The sequence below is a fragment of the Trichosurus vulpecula genome, chromosome 1, assembly GCF_011100635.1.
Source record: "Trichosurus vulpecula isolate mTriVul1 chromosome 1, mTriVul1.pri, whole genome shotgun sequence".
Lineage (NCBI taxonomy): Eukaryota > Metazoa > Chordata > Mammalia > Diprotodontia > Phalangeridae > Trichosurus > Trichosurus vulpecula.
This window is the reverse complement of record NC_050573.1, coordinates 471,465,445-471,487,524: the sequence shown is the minus strand read 5'-3', so window position 1 is coordinate 471,487,524 and position 22,080 is coordinate 471,465,445. Positions and strand designations below refer to the sequence as shown.

Sequence of the window (22,080 nt, the reverse complement as noted above, 5' to 3'; positions counted from 1 at the left end):
CCAAGTCCTATATTTTAATAATACATTACATTGTCACTAAACAATAATAAAATTTATTGATTCATGTATGTGTCCATCTGGTTGACAGAACATAATAGGAATGGAACTCATTTTTTCCTCATTGTCCTAGAGATTGTTACACGTGCTAGATACAGGCCTAATATGGATTCAACACTGAGAAATGCAGTTGGATAGAGGCCTTCTACCTACTAATTATCACAGCAATATGGAAACAGCAAGATGATAGAGTGCTGCACTAGGAGTCAGGGTTCGAATCCTGCCTTAGATACTTCGACACGTGACTGGGCACATTATTTGACCTAACCCTGTTTCCTTATCTGTAAATTGGAAATAAAAGCACTTATAAAAGCACTTATCTCACAAAATTGTTGTGAGGATCTGTCAGCTAAGATAACAAATATAAAACCCTTTGCAAACTTTAAAGTTTTGGCTATACATGTGGCCTGTGGACTGGGAAAAGAAGGAACTGGACAAGCTGATTCTACCCTGTGTGGCCATTTCTTTCCCTAGTGAGGTAACAATAGAGATGTGCAACAAAGGGGAACTGAGCTTCTCCACTTCTGATTGAATAAATCTCTATGTAACCCAGTCAAGAATACTGGGGATAAAAATACCTGTGTATCCCTTCTCTACTATCTTTATTAAATGATTCAGCCATTATGGTGAATACTCCTTTTCTCCAGACACCAACCATCTGGACAGATAGACAAATGTTAGCTATGATTATTCTTGGGCAGTTTAAATAGTCCTAACGGGGCATGTTTCAGCTAGCATTTATACAGTCCTTTAAGATTTGCCAAATACTTCTTTAAGTTATCCGATTTTATTTCATTCTGATTTCTATTCTGCTATCCTTATTTTACAGGTGAATTCATCCCATTTGTGTTCATAGCAATGACTATTAATTATGTGTTTCCCATCATCATGAGTTTGTTAGAGAACCATGCTTAGCCTTAAGGTCACAGGGTCTAGCTGTCCTTGGGGTGAGACCTATAGCGCTTTCACTTAAGAGATCAATGGCTGTCTGATCCTGCTGGCACTGATCTAGAGTGAAGGGAAAGGCAGAGCATACGGCTAAAATGAGGATAAACTAGGAATCACAGACCCTTGAAGGGCAGTGAGGTACCAAACTCCACGGTGCTGAATGACAGAGGAACTCTATTCACAAGTAAATACTGATACAAGCCACTAGGTGGCAAACTTAGCTTTGCTCTCTGCTACTGGCTTGCCAAGTGGCTTGATGATAACTTTGTCCCTGCTAAATTTTAAAAGACCCTCTGACCATAATTTTACAGATGGTTTAGTATAATTTTGCTCCATGGCCACTGACTTCACCTTTCACTCTGGTCTCAGTCACCTGGAAAATGCATACCAACGTGAAAAAAAAAAGCATAGAGATAAAAAAGAAATTTCATCACTACTCCTGAAAAGACAACTCAGAACATATACCTCCTGACAGGCTGTTAGCCACTTTATTATCTTTGTATATGAAAGATGGAAGAAGACTGGGGTTCAAATTCTGCCTCTCACACATACTCTGCATGACTTTGGGCAAGTCACTTATGCTATCTGACAGCTAAGACTATAAACTGAAGACAAGGGACCCGTCTGCATCAAAGAGAGTTTCTTCATCTGGGAGTTCCCTAGACCAAGGATCACAGGTCTAGTCTCTATCCCTATATGATGAATATCACATTACTATCTTAATTTAGCCGATAATGTGTAAACTTTGTTGATTTTTAGAGTTTTGAAAATGGAAAATTCAAAAGTAATTGATTGAATAAAGATGCATCTGAATAAAGATGCAAGTGATTTGTTTGGATGGCAGACAAATAGAAAGGAACCATAGTGTAACCTATACACTTGAATTCATTAATCAAATTATCTATCAAGGTGCAAATCAGGATGATATATATATATATGTATGTGTATATATATATGTGTGTGTGTGTGTATATATATATATATATATATATGTATATATGTATATGTGTGTGTGTATATAGTAGGAAAAACACTGAACCTGAGACTGAGCCCAAGCTCTATCACGTACTATCTATTTGAGCTTGAGTAAGTCACTTAACTTTTATGTGTGCACTCACTCATTTATAAAACACAGTAGAAATACTGGCCCACTGTAACTCATTAGAGGAGTAAATGAGACATTTTCTCTTTTGAGACTGGTTAAAGCACTATATAAACACAAATTGATATCATGAATAAAGAAAAAGCCTTGTTCTCATGTTCAGGTGCAATTCTAAACAGAAATTTGAAAGTAATTGTAGGACATCCTTACTGAAAGAAAAAAATGTAATGCTTTCCCTCCTAAAGTTATCTTCCATTTGCCCGCTATTTGTTGTACTCATCCAGTATAAAGTTAAGGTCCTTCAAGGCAGAAATTGTTACTGTTGACTTTGTTATGTATCCTGGGCCTAGCCCATGTTGGCATGTACATAAGTAGGGAGCAGATATTTACATACAAAATAAAATCACATTTGATTAGTTTCACTCTTTCCACAAATATTCATTAAGCTTTGCTACATGCAAAGCATTGTGCTAGGTACTACTGGGGGGCAAACAGATGAACAACATAACCCCTGCCTTCTAAGAGCTGATATTAGTAAAGAGAACAAGGATGTACCTAAATAACAAGGGAGAATGTTCAACAGAGACACAAGGTGCTCCTGGGATACTAAGAAGGGAGAGAAGGTAGGAAAGAGTCATGAAGGAGAAAGCATTTGAGGTGATATTTAAAATATAAGGTAAGGAACAATATGAATACAAAGAAATATTTGAAGACATAATGAACTGATACACAGTGAAATAATACTGGAAAAAATATGCATGACTAAAACAACATAAGTAGAAAAATTAAAAAAACCCTGAAAAATGCCTGAAACTGAACGTTGCATAAATTAGCATGGGAAAATTATTTCCCTCCCTTTTTGCAGAAGTTGGCAGGAATTCACGAGTTGGAACATGGCATACACTCTCTGACTTCTTCATGTATTGCTTAATTTAGCTAAACTGCTTTTTCCTCTTTTAATTCTTTGTTACAAAAGATGGTTCCCCGAGGGGAGGGAAGTATATAAATCTGTATGGAAATGCAAGTGATATAAAATGTTTTAAAGAAAAAGTGCACATACATATACACACACACACACACATATATATGGAAATACATGTAATATAAAAAATTTTAAGAAAAAGACCTCAATAAGAATAAATGTAGCGATGAGCAAGAAAGGATTCAATGGAGCCGGAAAAATAAAAATAAAGAAAGGTAGGGCACGCTTGGGAAACAGTTAGTCAATAAAGGAGTTTCAAGGACAGTAATGAAAAGGGTTCATGTGATGCGGAGAGGACACAGTAAAGACTTAAAGTCAATGGACTTGATAACTGGTCACTGTTGAAAGCAGAGCCTGGAATGCAAAAGGTTAAGGAGTGAGTGGTAGAGAAGACAAGAAACTTTTAAGTTGCTTGACAGAAAAAGGAAGTTGAAAGAATGGCAGATGGAAGGGGCTGCTGATTTTCTTAGGATAGGATCCTATCAATTTTGAGGTTAAAAAAAAAACATAAGATAGTACAGAGAGAAGATACATAGGAAAGATGTAATAGCTGATAAAAGATGCCAGAGGAAGTGGGAAGGGCAAGAAGGGAAATCCCTTGCTCAGAACAGCAGTGAAGGAGGAGAGGAGAGGTAAACATACAGATACACATGGAGAGGCAAGGAAGTTTCGAGGTCTCAAGTCAGTCTTCCATCAAAAAGCATTAGTGGGGTGAGGTAAGAATGAGAGAGGTCTGAACATGTGAGGAATGTGTTAAGTAAACAAGAAATATGTAAAAAGACAACAGAGCAGCAGTGTGGGTCCTGCTGATTCCATTGCACAAATATACAGCAGTACCGATACGTAAAGTTTCATGACATTCTGCAGCAATGCACCAACATCCATCCACAAGCAAACTGCAATGATTCCATACCGGCTGAGGGGGTCAAGATGTAGCATTCTAGAGCAGAACTAAAGGCACTGTTGAAGAGGCTTATTGTAGACAACTTGTTTTCTCGGGCTGTTGTTTACAAAAGAATTGAACCTTTTGCCCCATTCAATGCGTTTCCTAAATAAAGTTGTAATGTAATTTTAAAGAATATCCAAGATGTGGGAATTTGCTAAAAATTTTGAAAACCCAATCTTCACAGCAAACTTGTTGAATGCTGGACTTGGTGTCAGGAGGTCCAGGGATCAAATCCAGTCCAATACCACCCATGTGGTGACCCGAGGCAAGTCATTCAGACTAAGCCTCAGCTTCCACATCTGTGAAGTGGGGATAATAGCACCTACTTAACAGCATTATTATAAGGATAAAATAAGACAAAAAAAAGGTAGTTTTGCAAACCTAAGGCACTGCTTTAATGTCAGTTCTTATTACTAATGATCTCTCCAACATGTACTGCAGCAATAAAACTAAGATCAACATTGAATATGAACACGAACCAGATAGCTATTGAAAATAATGATGTTGGAATATTATCAGATCTCACAGACGATGCAACATTTGTAGCCCATTTTTTCATTTGTAAAATGAAGGGGTTAAACTGAATAATTTTTGAGGTCCCTTCCAGCTCTGATAGTTTTCTGACATAACCAACCCCCCCTTGCCCCATGACCCCTTAAAAAAGCCACTAATAATAACGAGAGAATGAAGAAAATGCTGTTGGTTTGAGTTTGGAGGGAGGGGATACAATGAGTCTAATCAAATGGGTTATCTGATATGCTGCATGGGTGCTTTTAAAGATTCTTTCTTCACCTGTGTTTCTCTACTTTCTCAGCAGGGGTCACTATAACCACGACAAGCATTCCACAGCAGGGTATGTAACTTTATTTTTCTAGCATAATAATTTAAAGTATTTACACACTGCACACTCACTCTTTTACACAAATACTTATTAGGATATCCATGAACCACATCTAAAAGTTTCCTGCAAAGTCTTGACACATTGTGAGGGTTTCCAAGCACACAAAGAAATATAAAAGAATCGAAGGCTTCTTAAGGCAGTCACTGGAAGCATCTGTGGAAAATCCGTGTTCCTTCATGCTTGAGTTCCCCCAGGAGACCATACACCAGCTTCTGACTATCCACCCACAGGTTTGGGGTGAAGGGAAACTTTTTTATTTTGGCTAATGGTGGATTTCAGGAACCAACATGTGCAAGTAACATTTTCTCCAGAAACCCGAGAGAAGGAACAGCAGAAAATGAACTTAGCCCTCCCCCTAGGGAAGAACTTCCATTTCTGAAACATACTGATCTGTGGGGCCTAGGATTACAAAGTAGTGTATAGGTATTCTAGCAAGAAAGGGAATTGGTTAAGCACACTATGAGTCACGTACTTACACCCATAGTGTGATTGTGCACCAGGAATAGACCACTTCCACTTATCTTTTCATGTGAAATACAAAGCTCAGCTTTATTTTTTCAAATCATTAATAGAGGCACTTTTTTCCTCCCTGAAAAGGACCCAAAAGTGTAGAAAAGTGATGGCACACCTTTCTGTCCAAAAGTCTTCAGGGTCTCTCCTATTGCTTTGAGAAATGGTCTTTCTTCAATTTGATAACAATTTGTGCAAAACCTATGATTGAAAAAACAAATTAAAGAAATTTGTTCAAATAGCACTTGATTTGAAGGTAGAGGACCTGTGTTCAAATCCCAAGTTCTATTACTTACCTACGTGATTCTGGCAAGCCAATTAACCTCAGAACTCTGGTTTCCTTATCCGTAAAACAAGGGGGCTGGACTAAATAATTTCTAAGATCCTCTCAAGATCCATTTCCACTGAACTAGCTCTGAAGTATGTGTCCCATCCTCTAACACACAACAAAGTCAATACTTTGAGACCCTAGACGAGTTACTTAACCTCTAAGTGCCCCTACATAACTCTCTAAGACTACAAGTTGCAGAGAAGGTGCTAAACCTGCACTGGTAGAGGGAATGTCCTCATCTGGAAGTTCCCTATACCACTTAAGTCAAAGGTCCAGTCCCCAGCTCTGGAGCTGTTGTACCGTTCCATGTGAGAGCCAGGATTCTTTCCAACATTTTCCCAGACCTAGCACCAACTTGTTCTCTCAAGCTCTTAGATACATGAATAGACAAGGAGCCCAAGATATCTATCTCATCACAGGCCTAAATTAAACCAGCATTTCTCAGTACAAAGAAGCCTCAAATCACTCAAGATTGTTGCTGTGTTGAACTCCACCCAGTTTCCTCAGCTGGAAGAAGGAAAGCAAGACTTGATCATTAGCCATCCTACGTCTACAGGCAAAGTGATGTGCAAGAGGGAGGCAGTTAGCTGACAAATGTGAGCCAAACACAGATTTATACATTACCAAAATCATCCAAATGCAGTAAAGCTGTCTTGGTTCCACTTGGTACAAGAATATACTTTAAGCTACAATGAGGTGGTCAAAGATTCATTTGACTGTTTTTTCTTTTAGGTGAGAGAATGGGGGGAAGGTGGCACGGATAAACATGAATTAGAGCTTTGGCTCCCAGACTTCTGAAAACACCACTGAGTTAAGTGGATAATTTGCTACTCTTGAAATTCATTTAGACATCTTAGGAGAGAAGCTGATGCAATGACCTGGGCAACAACTATGACTTTAACCAAGTTCCTCCAATGAGCCACGTCAGTACAACAAAGCTTATATTGTCATTGCTTCCATGCTCCATTTCATCTTGCATATATAGACACAGTCCTAACTGGGGGAGGTGGCATGTATGAAAAACTTGAAAAGAACAGAAAAAAGAAAAAAGGGTAAGAAAGATTACAAGAAACAAAATTCAGAAAGATGTTCAGAGGAAAAAAAAGGTTGATAGTACATTAGGGGACAAAAATTTTGATTCAGAGAGTCTCTGCTCTCTGAAGAATAACTGGCAAAAATGTCGTGTAAGATTGGCAGTTGGGATCTCTTTCTCAGTAGTCTAAGATAAGCATATATGCTTACTATTGGGTGAAAGATGGAGGAAAATAGGATAAAGATATAGTTTAAATGACCTAATCAGTTTGATCTATAAAAATAAAGAATGCGATTTTTGTGAAAACTGAGGTCCTTGGCAACACAGCACTAACAATCAGGTAAAAAAAAATAGCAGTAATGAGCATATCTGCATCTTAAGTGGGCCTTCTTCAGAGGGAGTACTGGGTGTGGTATCTGTGTGTATGGACTATACATATTAACCATATACACACATAAATATTTAATATATAAAAAATAAAGTGCTTTCTAACAGGTCCCAATGCAGGGACATTATAAAACATTTCACAAAACTGCAAAGCAAAATTGATACAATCAAAGAATACTACATCCAACATACATGAAAAACAGTCCAACACAATATATACAATCCGGTGGGTGTCCCAGGACAAACATCCCTTCATATACATGGTATATACATATATACTCTTATCTTTTTACTCAATATATTATGACAATATATATTTTAAAACTTTTGTTATAGACAAAAAAAAAAAAAACAAAAAAAACAACCCTACAAAAACGCCACAAGAATCAAGCACATGAGTCTAAGACTGAGCGACAAGTTGCTGCTTCCCATCAGGTTCCCAATTCCATTGCTGGGGAAAATGTGCCAGCGTTCCTTTCTAGGGTGCAGTGCCTCCACATCCTCCAAGGCACTATGAGCTGCTGCAGTGAAGTTGGCATCACCAGTGGTGAGCAGGTCGAAGACACAGGAATGAAAATAGATGTCTTTCACTGGCATCTTCTCATGGCATTGAGTAGTGGCAGTCTCCAGTGTATACCCAGGCCAGGCTGGGGCTGAGGCAGCTCGGGGAAGCATCTGCCCCATGATAGCAGATACCTGCCCCTGCCCATCATCAATGCGCTCACTTGAGGGGCAGCCGTTCACACAGAGCTGCAGATCCTGGCTTTCTTCATAAGCCATAGCCAGGTTCTTGGGCATGCGTATAGCCAAAGTCAGGTAGCGACCCAACTGCCGCACATACACTGTGGTTCCTATATACCTGGCATGCATCTCCACATGATGGCCGCTCACCTTCTCCACAATGTGCAGGCTTTTGATATCACCATCCCCACCGCTGGTGGAGCCATCAACAAAGGCTGCTGGCAAGTCATCTGTCACGGCTTGGTATACTTTTTGATCGGTACACTCATGGTGGGATTTGAAGATAATAGTTATCTGTGGAAAGTAGGAAGGAAAGAGTTGTTGTTTTGTTTCTTTAAAGCAGAGAAATATTAGAATCACAATATTCTGGCTACACAGGAGTCATGGCATTAATGGCAAGGGGTCATATTTACTTGGGAAGAGGGAGTAGTAGCTGGGGGACACCTGATGCCTTTGCCTTCAACTCCAAATCATTTAGAGATCATGCCAGATACTTTGCTGGTGTCATTTCAGCACAATGGTTAGGGGCCCTTTTTATTCAGAACCAAATTTTAAGGCAAATGCAGGGTACATACACAAAGGAAAATTTTCTCTTTATTTTTCCAGGATGGAGAGCAATGTTATTGTGAAGACTACAGTAGCTCCAAAGTACAATTCAGTAGGTAGAAAATAGAGCAACAAAAATGTGCTAGGCTAAAATTTATTCATGGTTCTTTTAGTCAAACTTTAAAAAAAAAAAGGTCTTTAGCAGTGTGTTGCTTTATCCCAATAAAGTATGGTGATGTTATCTACTAGAAAGAATAAACTGATAGGCTCAAAAATTACTAGAGTGTAAATATACAGCTCTCATATTACCACAGCCCACTCCTCTGACCATAGTGCAGAACCCCTCTTTGGAGACACACTTAGGCCTCTTTTAAGTCAACCCTCCCTCTATCCCTACCCCACTTGATGCAGCCATGCCTCCTTCCCCTTCCTGCCCACTTTTTTGTCTCATTCCTAGTTCCCTCCCCAAAAAGCTCTCTAGTCTTTCTAAAATGACAATTAACTAATCTAATAAATTAATTGCGCTAATGGAAGAATTCAGGGTTCTTCATGACCCTCCTTAGTCTTTAGGCTACCAGTCAAACCCCCACATTTTAAAGATGAGGAAAGTGAGGCCTACGCCAATAGAGGTTAAATGACTTACCCAAAGGTTACACAGCTAATAAGAGGCAGAGCCAGGATTCAAACCTTGATCCTCTGACTCCAAATCTAGAACACTGTATACTATACTCGACTAATAAGGACTTTTCTCCTTTGGACTACAAAGTTATCAGATCAGGGCATAGTATAACTGTTAGTCACATCCACTGCCAAATATAAATATTGAGATTAGAGGTTGAGAGCTGAAGTGAGGGAAATCCCAACCAAGCATGTGTTTCTAAGACAAAAGTTACTTAACAGTTGGAAACATTTCCCATCACATGCCAGCAGGGAAAGTACTGGGCAATACGCTTCTGATGCATGCTGGCAGGGTTGAAAGAACCTGACTTTGTTACATCAAATGTTTCCCTCGAACATCCCTTTATTCTGAACACTGGCCTTTCCTTTTCTTGGCAGGATGACTCTTGATTAACTGCACTACTACTGAACAAGGGATTACACAGTGAGGAAGAAGAGCCATTGGTGTCAGCAAATGGTTTTCGATAGCATTCCCAACTGTCTAAAGTCTAGTGCCTTCTCTTTGTTGATTATTTTCAATTGTTCCTGACATATCTTCTTTGCACTTAGTTGTCTTCAGGTTACCTCCCCCATTAGATTGTTAGCTCCTTGAGGGCAGGGGCTGTCTTTTGCCTTTTTTTGTATTCCCACAGTTTAACACACTGCCAAGCAATTTAAAGACCAGACTACTGACAGACACAAGATAAAGATCTTAGAATCCTAGATTTGGAGCTAGAAGGGAACTTGGAAGTGATCTAATCTAATTCCCTCATTTTACTGATGTGGAAACTGAGGCCTAGGAAGTGGCAGAACTAGGATGTGAATTAAGGTCTTCCAATTCCAAATCTAGTCTTCTTTTTCTTTTGTACCATAAATCAGTTCTGAATAATAAATCAACTGTATTCTGAAGTTTTACCCAATCTTTAGCATCATGAATACTGTATTTCCACCAACTTTCCCCTTCTTCTGTCCCTGAACAAGGAAACTACCACAAGGCACCACAGAACCTAGCACTGGAATCAATGATAAAGCACACCCAGTCCATTTTACAGATGAGGGAAACTGAGGCCAAATGAGGTTAAGGAGAAAAATCCAAAGAACATCTGTTGCTGGAGAGGCCTTCAACTGGCCCAATTCTAAATACTTCCCATGCTACAGGTTCTCACCCCTACTGTCAAGCTTGTCTCATTTGCCCAACTGAGCCCACATTTGTTCACACAATTTAATTTCACACATTCCCACTGGTGCTGCCTGACTGGAATTTTCCAGACATTTCACTTTTGCTTCATTCAGGCACTTATAAAGTCAGATCTGAACCAGCTGCACCACAGCAGCTGGTTCACAATTCATATCTGCCGTCTGCAGCTGGGACTGAAAAACACGGCTCAAAAGCAGACAATGCACTATGAAAATGCTGGGTTTTCTCACCTCCAATTACCCTGAACCACGATTTCATTTCACTAACAATCTTCTCACATTTCAACACCTTGTAACACTCTAGAGGAACAGGAACAAAGATGATATTTCAGTAAATTGGTTGTACATAAGAACTTCATATGTAAATAAGGTCTGTGGAAGTAGGCAGTTATCAGGTCTACTAGTTTTATTTCATGGTTTTAAATTCAAACAGCTTAACAAGTATGATACCAAGAATATATGATAAGGAGCAACTCAAGTCAGTTCAGTACCTGAGCAAGTTAGGGGTTAATATAAAAGCCAGCAATCATGAGAAACAGAACTGGAGTTTTCATATAATAACTACCCTTATTCTGAAGAATTACAACATCAGCACTCAATGATTAAATGAACATTGCTTCAAAGAGCCAAGCAATTTGTCTTTCCAGTTTACCAAACTCTAAATTTAAACCAGTTTGGCATCATCTCCAGAAATAAGCATTTTTTGCTCACCTTGGGAAAAACCAAGAGGAAGTTATTTGATTGGGACAGAAAGAAAGGCACTGATACCATCCAGCTTTCAATAACAGTTTCCAAGAAAGGCCAATAAGCTTCAGTACAAAACATATGGAACTATTTACTAATCTTGACCAAGAATCTGTTTTATTCATTAACACTCTTATTTCAATCCAGTAACTTAACACACACAATTTTATTTATCACTTGCACCTAAAACACTTTATATAAAGACTCCCACACACAGCTGTCTTCATTTGTTATGGTTTTCAAAATATTAAGTTTTGTTCCTACTCTTCTGTACCAAAGAGGAACTCTTAATTATCTAAGACAAATTTTTATCTCTCTTTTAAATTTCGTGGAGATAATCTCTACCAGAGAAACTAGTTAAGATTTTTTGGTCTGGTTTTCTACTGCGTAAGATGATCTCATACATATGTTTGGAATGATACCACTCTAGAAAGTGTCTAGATTAACAGATTCCAAAGCATAGTTTGGGATTATTTTAGGGGACTCCATCTATAGCATATCTGTTGATATGAGAGGTGGTAGGATATAAAGAGAAAATGAGGAGAACTAGACACACCAGAAGAGTAAAACCAAAAATATCATGTCACAGAAAAAAGATGTTGGCTTTGGAATCAGAGAACCTGGGCATGAATCCTTTGGTTGCTGTCTACCATATCTTTGTGACAAGGGGCAAGTCTCTTCATGTCTAGTTTCTTGATGTATAAAATGGAGTGGGGGAGAAGGGGGGAGGGGGAAGGTGAATAGAACAGATGACATCTATGTTCCCTTTTTGCTCTAGATCAGAGGTTCCCAAAATTATTTGGCCTACTACCCCCTTTTCAAAAAACAAACAAAAAAATTTTTATTCGGCACTCCCCTGAAAATCTACTTTCTTTAACCCCATAATGTTTTTTGAAACTTGCATTATTTCAAAAAATACATAATTTTTTTTTAAAAAATGACGCATCTTAAATTTAATAATTTATTGTAAATTTGTGGGTTTTTCCTGCATTGAAATTCTGATGATGCAATATCGTACCACGTAACTACATAGCATCACATTGTAAACAAGTCATCACATGCACACATTCCTGCCAATGCATGCTAGACTACCCTACAAGGCATGACACACTCTCCTGCCAACACTTGCTTATTAAGACCTGTTGGCTGACTTGACCATTGCTAGGTCATAACTTGCATTTTGTGTGTTTATTTGGAAAAGAATGTAACCAACACAACTTTAACTCTGTCACACAACAGATGAAACATGTATGAACGTTTTTTTTTTTCCAAATTTTTTCTCTTCTTCCCTTATCCTTCCACTGCCCCCAACTGAACCTGAGGCTACTACTGCCCCCCCACCATGGATCATTCCAGGGCCCCCCAGGAGGCAGTATCACCCACTTTGGTTACCTCTGCTCTAGATCAATAATTTTATAAAATCACATCTTCATTCTGCTTTCCTTTCAATTATGAAAAGATTTGCTTCCTTGTAACCATTAAATGGGATGAGATATCAGAAATTTATTTTCTAATTAAGGTAAAAAATTTATTCATTCAGAGTAATTCTTTCCTGAAATACTTCAAAATTTTTAAAGTACAATTTTTAAAGTAAAACACTTTTATGCTTCCAAGTAGAAGTTAAAAAAGCTTTTGTCAACATGAACATAATTCTTGTAAATTTTAATCAGAACTCAGCACATCTTTAACACCAGCTATACAGTTTATTTTTTCTCTATGAACTAATCCATATACTGTAATAATTCAATTTGGCACATTTGCTCTATGCCACACCATTTATTATTGATAGATCCTATTGCTATGCATTTAAAACATCAATGCCTTTTGTTAAACTTCCTCCACCTCACTCCTCTCAACCACCAATCCTTAGACAAACTACTCCACTTCTTCTCATCCATTTTTAATGTTTCGTTCCCTGTGATCTTCACCATCCATAAAGCCCATGGTGGGGGAGTAGAGAGAGTTTAAAAGAGGGGGTGGAGAGAGAAGGGGGAAGAGAAAGAAAGGAAGAGGAAGAGAAGAGGGAGAATAGAAAGGGTAGAGGAAGAGAGAGAACAAGACAGAGATGGAAAGAGAATACAAATCAATCTCCCCTGAAAAAGCAACAATAATCTAAGGAATCAGAGAATTTCAGAGATGGAAGGGACCTTAGCAATACAGTCTAGTTTGATCCACACCCAAAAAAGAATCCCTACTTGATACAATTGACAAGTGGTGATCTAGCCTTTCCCTGAAGGCAGAGGTTGTTTCATTTTTGTCTCAATCTCTAATGATCAGCAGAGTTCCTGGCATATAGTAAACATTTAATAGTTACTGACTTTTTTCTGATATCAAGCATAAGTTTGTATGTAACTTCCACTCATGCCCTGCTCTAGCTTATTTCCTACCCTGACCTGGATTTCACAATCTCTAGGAATTCATCATTCTGCAAGATGAAACCAATTCTGAAACATACCTCCTCCGCACCCCTGCCAGATTCTCTTCCTTCCTTTGACTGGAGGACACTGGAGAGCTCCTCCCTAAGGAAGAGGAAAATGACAAATGCTGGAGGGGCTGTCAGAAAACAGGTCCACTAATGCATTGTTGATGGAATTGTGAATTAGCCCAACCATTCTGGAGAACATTTTGGAACTATGCTCAAAAATATATTAAACTGTGTGTACCTTTTGAACCAGCAATACTATTACTAGGTCTATGTCCCAAAGAAATCAAAGAAAAAAGAAAAGGGCCCATACATACAAAAATATTTACAGCTACTCTTTTTGTGGTGGCAAAAAAATTGGAAACTGAAAGGATGATCATGAATTGGGGAATTGCTATGAATGTATAGTATACTATTGTAGTCTAAGGGAAGAAGAAGGGGATGGTTTCAGAAAAACCTGGCAATACTTACATGAACTGATACAAAGCGAAGTGAGCAAAACCAGGAGAAAAATTTGTATGGTAACAACTGTAATCAACTGTGAAAGACTTAATATCTGATCAACACAATGACCAGCCACAACTCCAAAGAACTCATGATGAAACACTATTTCCAGATAGAGAACTGACAGAACCAGAGTTCAAAATGAAGCATATTTTCTTTCCTTTCTTTCTTTTTTTGAACATGGTTAATGCAGGAATTTGTTTTTCATGACTATACATATTTGTAACACATTTTGTTTTCTTGCCTTCTCGACTGATGGGAGAAGTGGATGGGTGTGGGGGGCGGGGGAGACTTCAGAACTGAAAATAAAATTTAATTTAAAAAAACTGAAAAAACTACAGTGATTTCTAGCCAAAGTAAATGCACAATAATACAAAGTAATTTCAGGAATATGAGTGCCTGATAATTTAAGTGATCATGGCAGGTCTTGTACAGGAGGTAGCATCTGAACTGTACTTTTTAAGAGGAAGAAGTAAAGAGGGAGTACACTCCAGACATAGTGACCTAGTATGTGTACAGAAACATCAAGGTAGGCAATAGAATGTCATTTCTGGGGAACAATTAGTGAACCAGTCTGAGTGGAATGGAGAAAAAAACATGAATGGTAATATACAACCTACACAGACTGTTGTGAAGGAAGCACTCTGTAAGCATTAAGATGATATATAACATTGAGTTGCTATTATTATTATTATTAACAAAACTTGCAGACTTCTGGCCAAAATGGTTGCCTGTATGGAGGCACACTGCTCAGCTTCCACATACCTACTCTAGCAAAACCTGGAAGTTCAAACCATATTGAATCATTTTAAAAAGCCAATGAGAAACTATTCTTCCATCCCAGAACTGCACAAAAAGTCAGCTAGAAAACTAACGGCAATAAAGCCAATGCCAGTTAGACAAGCAAGGCCGCAGCCTACCAGTGAGACCAGAGACAGACTTGCAGCCTGGAAGCCTCAGGGTTTGGTAGCAGAGAGCAGCAACTACCACCTAACAGTAGTCCTCAGACCCAGACACCATGGGCCCAGGGGCTATAAGGTCCCCAATACACTCCACATAGATATGAATATTCAGTACATAAACCTCAAAGACCCTTGGGACCTAATCTTAGGAGGTAAAGATCAGCCCAAGAACCTGAGGCCAAACAAGGCTGATCACACCATTAAAAGTAACAGCAGGAGTCGAAACCTGGTCATAGCACAAAACTTCAGTTCAGCAACTCAAGTTGGAGAGATGAGTGAATCAAAGAATAAACAAACTAGCATCATTTTTTTTGTCTTTCGAGTCTAGAGATTGCCAAAAAGGAGAAAGTAACTTCTAGTTACTGGAAATAGCAACTTTAAAAAAAGAAAAAAAGATTTTACCCTAAGGACTAATTACATGAATACCTATAAACAGGTAAATCATACCCAAGAAATGTACTTCCTGAAAACCAGAATAGACCAAACAGAAATTAATGACCCTGACACAGCGAGAAATACTGGAACAAAATCTGTACTATTCCTGAGGCTTTTGATTTTCTTCAATCAAAATTCAATTCTTCTATATTTAAGAAAACATACTAGAACCACCTAGAAAGAAGCAGTTCAAATACTAAGTAAACAGAGACAGGATTCACATGAGATCTAGCAGCTTCTACTATTAACTAGAGATTTTGGAATACAAATTTCAAAAGGCAAAAAAGATAAGCTTGCCCTCAAGAATAATTTTACCTTGCAAAGCCAAGTAAAATTCTATTAGAACACAGAGGGTAAATGGGATCTTTAATGGAACAGAGTACTTTTAAGTATTTCTGATAAAAATACTATAGCTGAGAAACAACTCTGAAATATAATCAGAGTCAAGAGAAACCTAGAAAGGTAAATTTATTTGGGCATTTGGAAGGAGCTTTATGGTGATGTAGCACTAATATCTAATAAAGGGAAAAGAAACAAGTATCTCTTCAGACCTTTAATATTCTCAAAGGGTGCTGAGGGAATTGGGGGAAAAAAAGGCTTGGCTTAGATTGGTTCTGTTCTGAAGATTTAAAGAGAGAAAAGAAACAAGGAAGAATAGTTTGGAACTTGCCATTTCTTCTAACTGGGATATGAACAGACTATACAAACATGAAGGAATCAGTGAGCTCAAAGAGAGGGCAGCAGATGACTCTCACTTTTATCTGAAATGGAATAAAGGAAAGGTATACACACACCGCTTCATATAGAAATATGTCAAACTCAACAGACAAACAAGGTAGGAATGGGGGATGGTTATGTGGGAAGATAATACTGGAAAGGGAATAGTCACAAGCAAAGCTAACTGAAATCCTGAAGGCAGAATGAAAAGGGGAAAAAAGAAAAGAGAACAAGTAGAATCTAAGGGGATGTGCCTTACGCTGCTTATTAGACAACCGGAGAATAGCTGAACAAATTGTGGTACGTAAATATAATATGTAGCATATGAACTTAATATTATTATGGGATAACAAATGATGAAAGAAACTATTTCAAAGAATCCTAGGTTGTGTGAACTGATTCAGAAAGTGAACAGAAGTAGAACAGTTTATACAAGGGCAGCAACAACATAAAGAAAACCAGCTCTGAAAGACTTAAAAACTCTAATCAATGCAATAAGCAACCAGGTCTCCAAATGACCTTTGATGAAGCATGATTATCCACCTCCTGACAGAAACGTGGTGGGCACAGGACGAAGAAAGAGACATAATTCTGGACATGGCCATTGTGTTCATTGATTTTTTTGTGCCTATGCTTATTAAAAAGATTTTTTTCCTTTAAATTTTTAACTGTGCAAGAGGGGATTGGCAAGAGAAGTCAAAAAAAGAGGCCACTGCCACATTTTAAAAATGCACAAGAGAGAACAAAAGGTAGTTGAGAAGGAAGCACAGAGAAGGACAGTTTTGAAAGTAACGTTATTAGTAATTTATTAATATATACTTTTTAAAAAAGTAAAGTAGCATAAAATGGAGATAATTTATGATAGCTTGAACAATCAATTTCATCTAGATTAGTTAGAATATTTTTAGAACTTCACAAACATAGAAAACACAGGTTTTACATTTTAATTTTAGAAAAACAAGTTGCATTGAAATATTTCACCAAAAACAAATTTCCTCTGACTTTACAAACCTTTACCATGTCAACAAACCATATGGAAATCAATGAACCAAAAATAACTTTATTATTACTATACGGTACATTCAGTGTGTGACTAAGAGACTGAGAATGAAAGAATGTTAAGATAAATTTCATGTCTTGCCTTTGACTTCAGCTAGCTATACTACCCTAGGAAAGTTACAATCTTTGCTTTCCTTGTCCCTGGCAACTCTCTAAGAGCATGTGGTGATCTGCATTAAGAAGGGAACAATAAGGGAGCATTTCAGTGCTCCCAACACTGATGAATCACAGATCAGGACCAAATATATATGGAAGCTAGAACCAAGATGCAGATAATTTTTTTAAGCAATCCAGTACTATATTTGGGAAGGGGAAGGCTTCAAATCCATCATCATTATTTTTAACTCCCTGTAGGTACTGAGATTCAGAATGAGACTGATTTCATTGCTTTTGTAAAGTTAACTCTCTCATCCTCTTTTCCCCATTCCAGTGCCACATCTCTTCTCTATCCAAAGAGTAACAAATGGACCAGACTTTTAACCTTGGTGAGTTCTACATGCAGAAACAGAGGTGGCTTGACAGCTAAAGGACCACTTGGCAATACGGTGATGGATACGCACAGTTGGAGGCTTTGAGGGTGGTCTGAGATGTTAACATGGAACCCAGCTGTGGGAATCCACTGGTACAGGATAACCATATGAGGGGCAGGGGTAAAAGATGCCAATTCCACAAAGTAACTCACAAAACAAGAAAGGCTAATTAAATTCAGCAACAATTCAACAAATACTTGTTAAGCACGAATATGACACAGGGATGAGGTTTTGGGCGTACAAAAACAAAACATTAACCAACATTTACCTACTATGTATCAAGCACTGTACTAGGACTTGGGGATACAAAGAGAAAAATGAAAGTCTCTGCCCTCACAGATCTTATATTCTTTCAGGGAAGGCAACATATGCGTATGTATGTATCCATACATACATATAAATAAATACAAAGTATTTGAGGAGGAGGGTGGCGCTTGAACTGAATTTTGAAAGAAATAAGGGATAAGATAGAGATGAGAAGGGAGTGAATTCCATGCATGGGGGGACAATCAGAGATAGGAAGCAGAGTGTAAGGAATGACAAGATCAGTTCTGATGGACCAGAGAGTGTGGGAAGGTTGGAAAGGTAGGTAGAGAACTGGTTGTGAAAGGCTTCTGAAGCCCAACTGAGAAGTTTGTATTTGAGCTTAGAAGCAAGTCACTGGAGTTCACTAAGTAGGTGAATGACATGGTTCTGTGAAAATAACTTGCCATTTAAGGTAAGGAATGTTCCATTTGTGTCTTTGTATACCCACTGTCAAGGAGAATGCATATGATAGGTATCTTATAAATGCTTGTTGATTTACTGATGGACTAGAATAGAGACTTAAGGCAGTTAGGATATTTCTCTAATAGTCCAGGTGAGAGATGATGAGGGCCCAATCTGGTAGAGTGAGTGGACAAGAAGATTTAACAAATGAATGGATAGCTATCTGCAGTCCTGCATAACCGGAAGGGTGGGGCCCCCAACTGTAAGAGGGAAATTCAAAGTTGGGTAGGTCCAGAAGGAAAGATGAGTTCTGTTTTGGACATAGTTTGTTTGAGGTACCTAGGGAACATCCAATTTGAAATGTGAAACTGGAGCTCAGGAAAGAGAGGAGGGGTGGATACACAGATAGGGGAATCATCACCATAGAAAGAATAATTAAACTTATGAGAGCTGATGAGGTCACCAAGGAAGACTATAGAGAAAGAAGAGGGCTCAGGACCAAGTACCCTTGGGGTGTATCCACTGACAGTTAAGAGAAGAAATCCAGGAGAGAAAAGTGCCACAAAAACTCAGGGAAGACATATAGAGTATCCAGAAGGAAAGGGTGGTCAACAGTATCAAATGTTGCAGAAGGGTCAAGAGGATGAGGACTGAGAAAAGACCTGGCAATTAAGAGATACGGAGTAAAGTGGAGAGAGCAGTTTCACGGTTAATTACTGAATAAAAAGAAAGGAAGTAACGGCAATTGGGGGGGGGGGGGGTTGTTGTCTTCGAAAGGGACGATTACAGGGATGCTAGAATCTAGTGACACAGAGTTGTTTTTAAGGATAGAGAGACTTGATCTTGTTTGAAGGTAGCAGAGAAGGAAGATCAGAGAGAGGATAATTGTGTAGGCAAACTGCTGGAGAAGATGGGAGGGGTTGGAATCAAAAGTAGTTAAGGGGATTCAAGACAGTAAACAAATGAGTTACTTATCCTGATACCAGAAGGAGTCAAGATTTCACAGGCATAGATAACTCCTGTGAATGACATTTCATAACTCTACAGTAAATGTTCTCCATGAGGAATGCATCCCCCCCCCCCCAAAATCATCTGGTGCTCAACCAGCTTTGTGGTGATAAGATTATCTACATTTAACTAGGCATATCCTTAAACTAAGCTAAGAGATCCTGATAGAGTCTGTGTTCTGTTGGCAATATCATTCAAGAACTTATGATATTTATCACCTCACCATGAAAAAGCAAAATAGCATAGGTTAAATATATTATGGTGAGTGCACAGGCAAAGTTAAAGAGTAGTACATAAGAGTTTTGAGGAAAGTAAGATCACTTATTGGGGAGGAGGGGGGAAACCAGGAAAGGTTTCATGAAGGAAGATAACATCTAAGCAGGGCCTTAAAAGAGAAGGATTACAAAAGGGAGAGAGATGTGTAGGGGTTAGGAGTGGTGGAAAGAGCAAAATGGACCAGTCCAAGCCCAGGAGATAAAGTGAACAAAGACCTAGATGTTTGAGAATGTGAGATGAGTTCAGGAAATAGTGTATAGGCCAGGAAAGCAGATTATGTCAAGAAGTGTAGCATAAAAGTAGCCTAACAAGGTTTGAAAATTGCTTGTTGAGTCTGAGGTACTGAGAACGAGGCTCTGCAGTTTGTATTTTATTGTGAAAGCAATTAGGTACTACAGGTATTTTAAGCAGGGGGATCACAGTCACTATTCCACTGTGACTCTTTTTAAAATAGCTAATTTGGCTATCACCCCAACATTATAAACATGTCCAGAAAGAACTTGGTACCAGCCTTTCAGGAGAGACCTAAAGAAGTAATAGACCCCACCACCCTTGAATGACTGCTGTCACTCAATGCATCCTGCACTAAAATTCACCACCAGTCTTCCTCCTATCTTCTGTAATGTAATAACCTTTGAATTATGAAAGACCAAAGTTGCTCTCAAGTGTTAGGCCCGAAGCTAGACAAGTGCAGACAGCTTTCCCCACCTAGGCCTGGGTGTCCTCAAAGGCCCAGATTCTACCCTAGGCTACAACAAGGCTTGAAAAGACCAAGGAAATCAGGGGCTTAGTCATTGGTCCCTAGCCAGGCCCACTCTTTGTGGTCTGCTGATGGGAGCCAAATAAAAATCACAGTGGAACAGCCTGGAAGCCACAAATGACCTAAGTTTGCACACCAGACACATAGTAGGTATTTATTAAATACCTATTGAGTGACTTATCCTTAAAGTTACTCAGGTTGAACTCTGAGGTGGCAGGGGTAGAGCTGGTCCACACCAACAGGAGGGGCTCACCCTTGCCGAGTCTATCACAAACATTTTTTCATATCTAGAAAAATGCAAAACAGCAATAACGGTAGGACAGTTTGAAGGCTTTCCACAGAGCTTTCTTCCTCTTGGGAAAACTAAGTCAGGCAGGAAGGTCAGGGACAACAGTTCCAGAGATCAGTAACTCTGTTAACTGCAATTTTTCAAATCACTGCCCTTTCCCTCTTTTTTTAAGTCCTCTAGATTCTCATTTCATAGGCAGAAAGGCATGCCCAAACACACACACAAACCTTTAAATCTAAAGATTACATTCATTTTAGTAACATGAAGAACAGCTCACAAGTTAGTTTATAAAATGCTGTCATATCAATTCTACACAGTGCCAATTTTTTTCTTCAGCATAGTCTCAAAATAACCATCTAAATGGAACATAGAGGCCTCATTCCTCTACAGCACCAAGTTTCACTAGAAGTCCCCTGGCCCCAAGCAACCCCCTCAACCCCCTCCCAGGCTGACCAAGTTAAATATTTTAAATGTGTGCCATTCCATTCTCACTGACAATTTTTAAAAATGCAGTTGTTATTTTTAAAGTCACAATTTAAGTAGCTCTACCTAAAGGATAACGAACTTTGTGTAGATGAGCAAGTTCTATTCAGTCAAAATAAACACAAAACAAAAAAATAGGTAAGGAAGCGTTTTTCATTGCTCAACCTGATAGGCAATTTTTACCATACAAGCAAACTATTTGGTTAATATTGCTTGATGCCAACTAAAACTGAGTAACCATCTAATGCTTCTTCTTGCCCTTTCCTCTTATATTTAAGAGAGCTGAAGCCTTGGAAATGTGACAGAAAAGCAAGTTCTAACTTCCAGCAGCATACAGACCAGGCTCTGGCTTCTGGCCTACAAACTAATAGATGGTACAAGCAGTGCATTGGTTTTAAAGCAGAAGAGGTACACTGTTCCTTAACAAGGACATTACATATGACAGGCAGCTTCTAAGTTAAATTTACTTAAGAAATGGATAATTAGGACTCCACTGCTCCAACCTCTTCTTCCAAGGCACATTTGAAAGAGAATGATAGAGGAAGTTGCAGGAATGGAGAAGTCTAAAATATGGCAGTTTTTATTTTGAAGAAATTATATATCTGTATGTAATATCCAACATGTTTTAATAAAGATGAAGGAGAAATAGATGTTTTGCTTTATAAAACATATAAAGATCTAAATAAATTAGGGAGGGAACAAAATAGAAGTTTTATATTTATGTATTCGTGTACAATTCATAATACTGTATTTCCTTTGCATTTTTTCCCTAGGGACAACCATACAACCACTTTTTTTTTTTTTGCAGGGGGGAAGGCAGGGAAATTGGGGCTAAGTGACTTGCC

The 22,080-nt window shown here is 38.5% G+C and overlaps 1 protein-coding gene across 1 annotated transcript in view; it reads right to left on the bottom strand.

Annotated features, from left to right (window-relative positions):
• Positions 1-4,403: 4,403 nt before the first annotated feature.
• Positions 4,404-22,080, bottom strand: part of RGMB (repulsive guidance molecule BMP co-receptor b) — a 33,502-nt gene continuing 15,825 nt past the window's right edge. Inside the window, exon 4 of the mRNA XM_036741932.1 lies at positions 4,404-8,232. Coding sequence (XP_036597827.1) covers positions 7,564-8,232 — 669 coding nt within the window. The 3' untranslated portion in view covers positions 4,404-7,563. The remainder of the gene's footprint in view (positions 8,233-22,080) is intronic.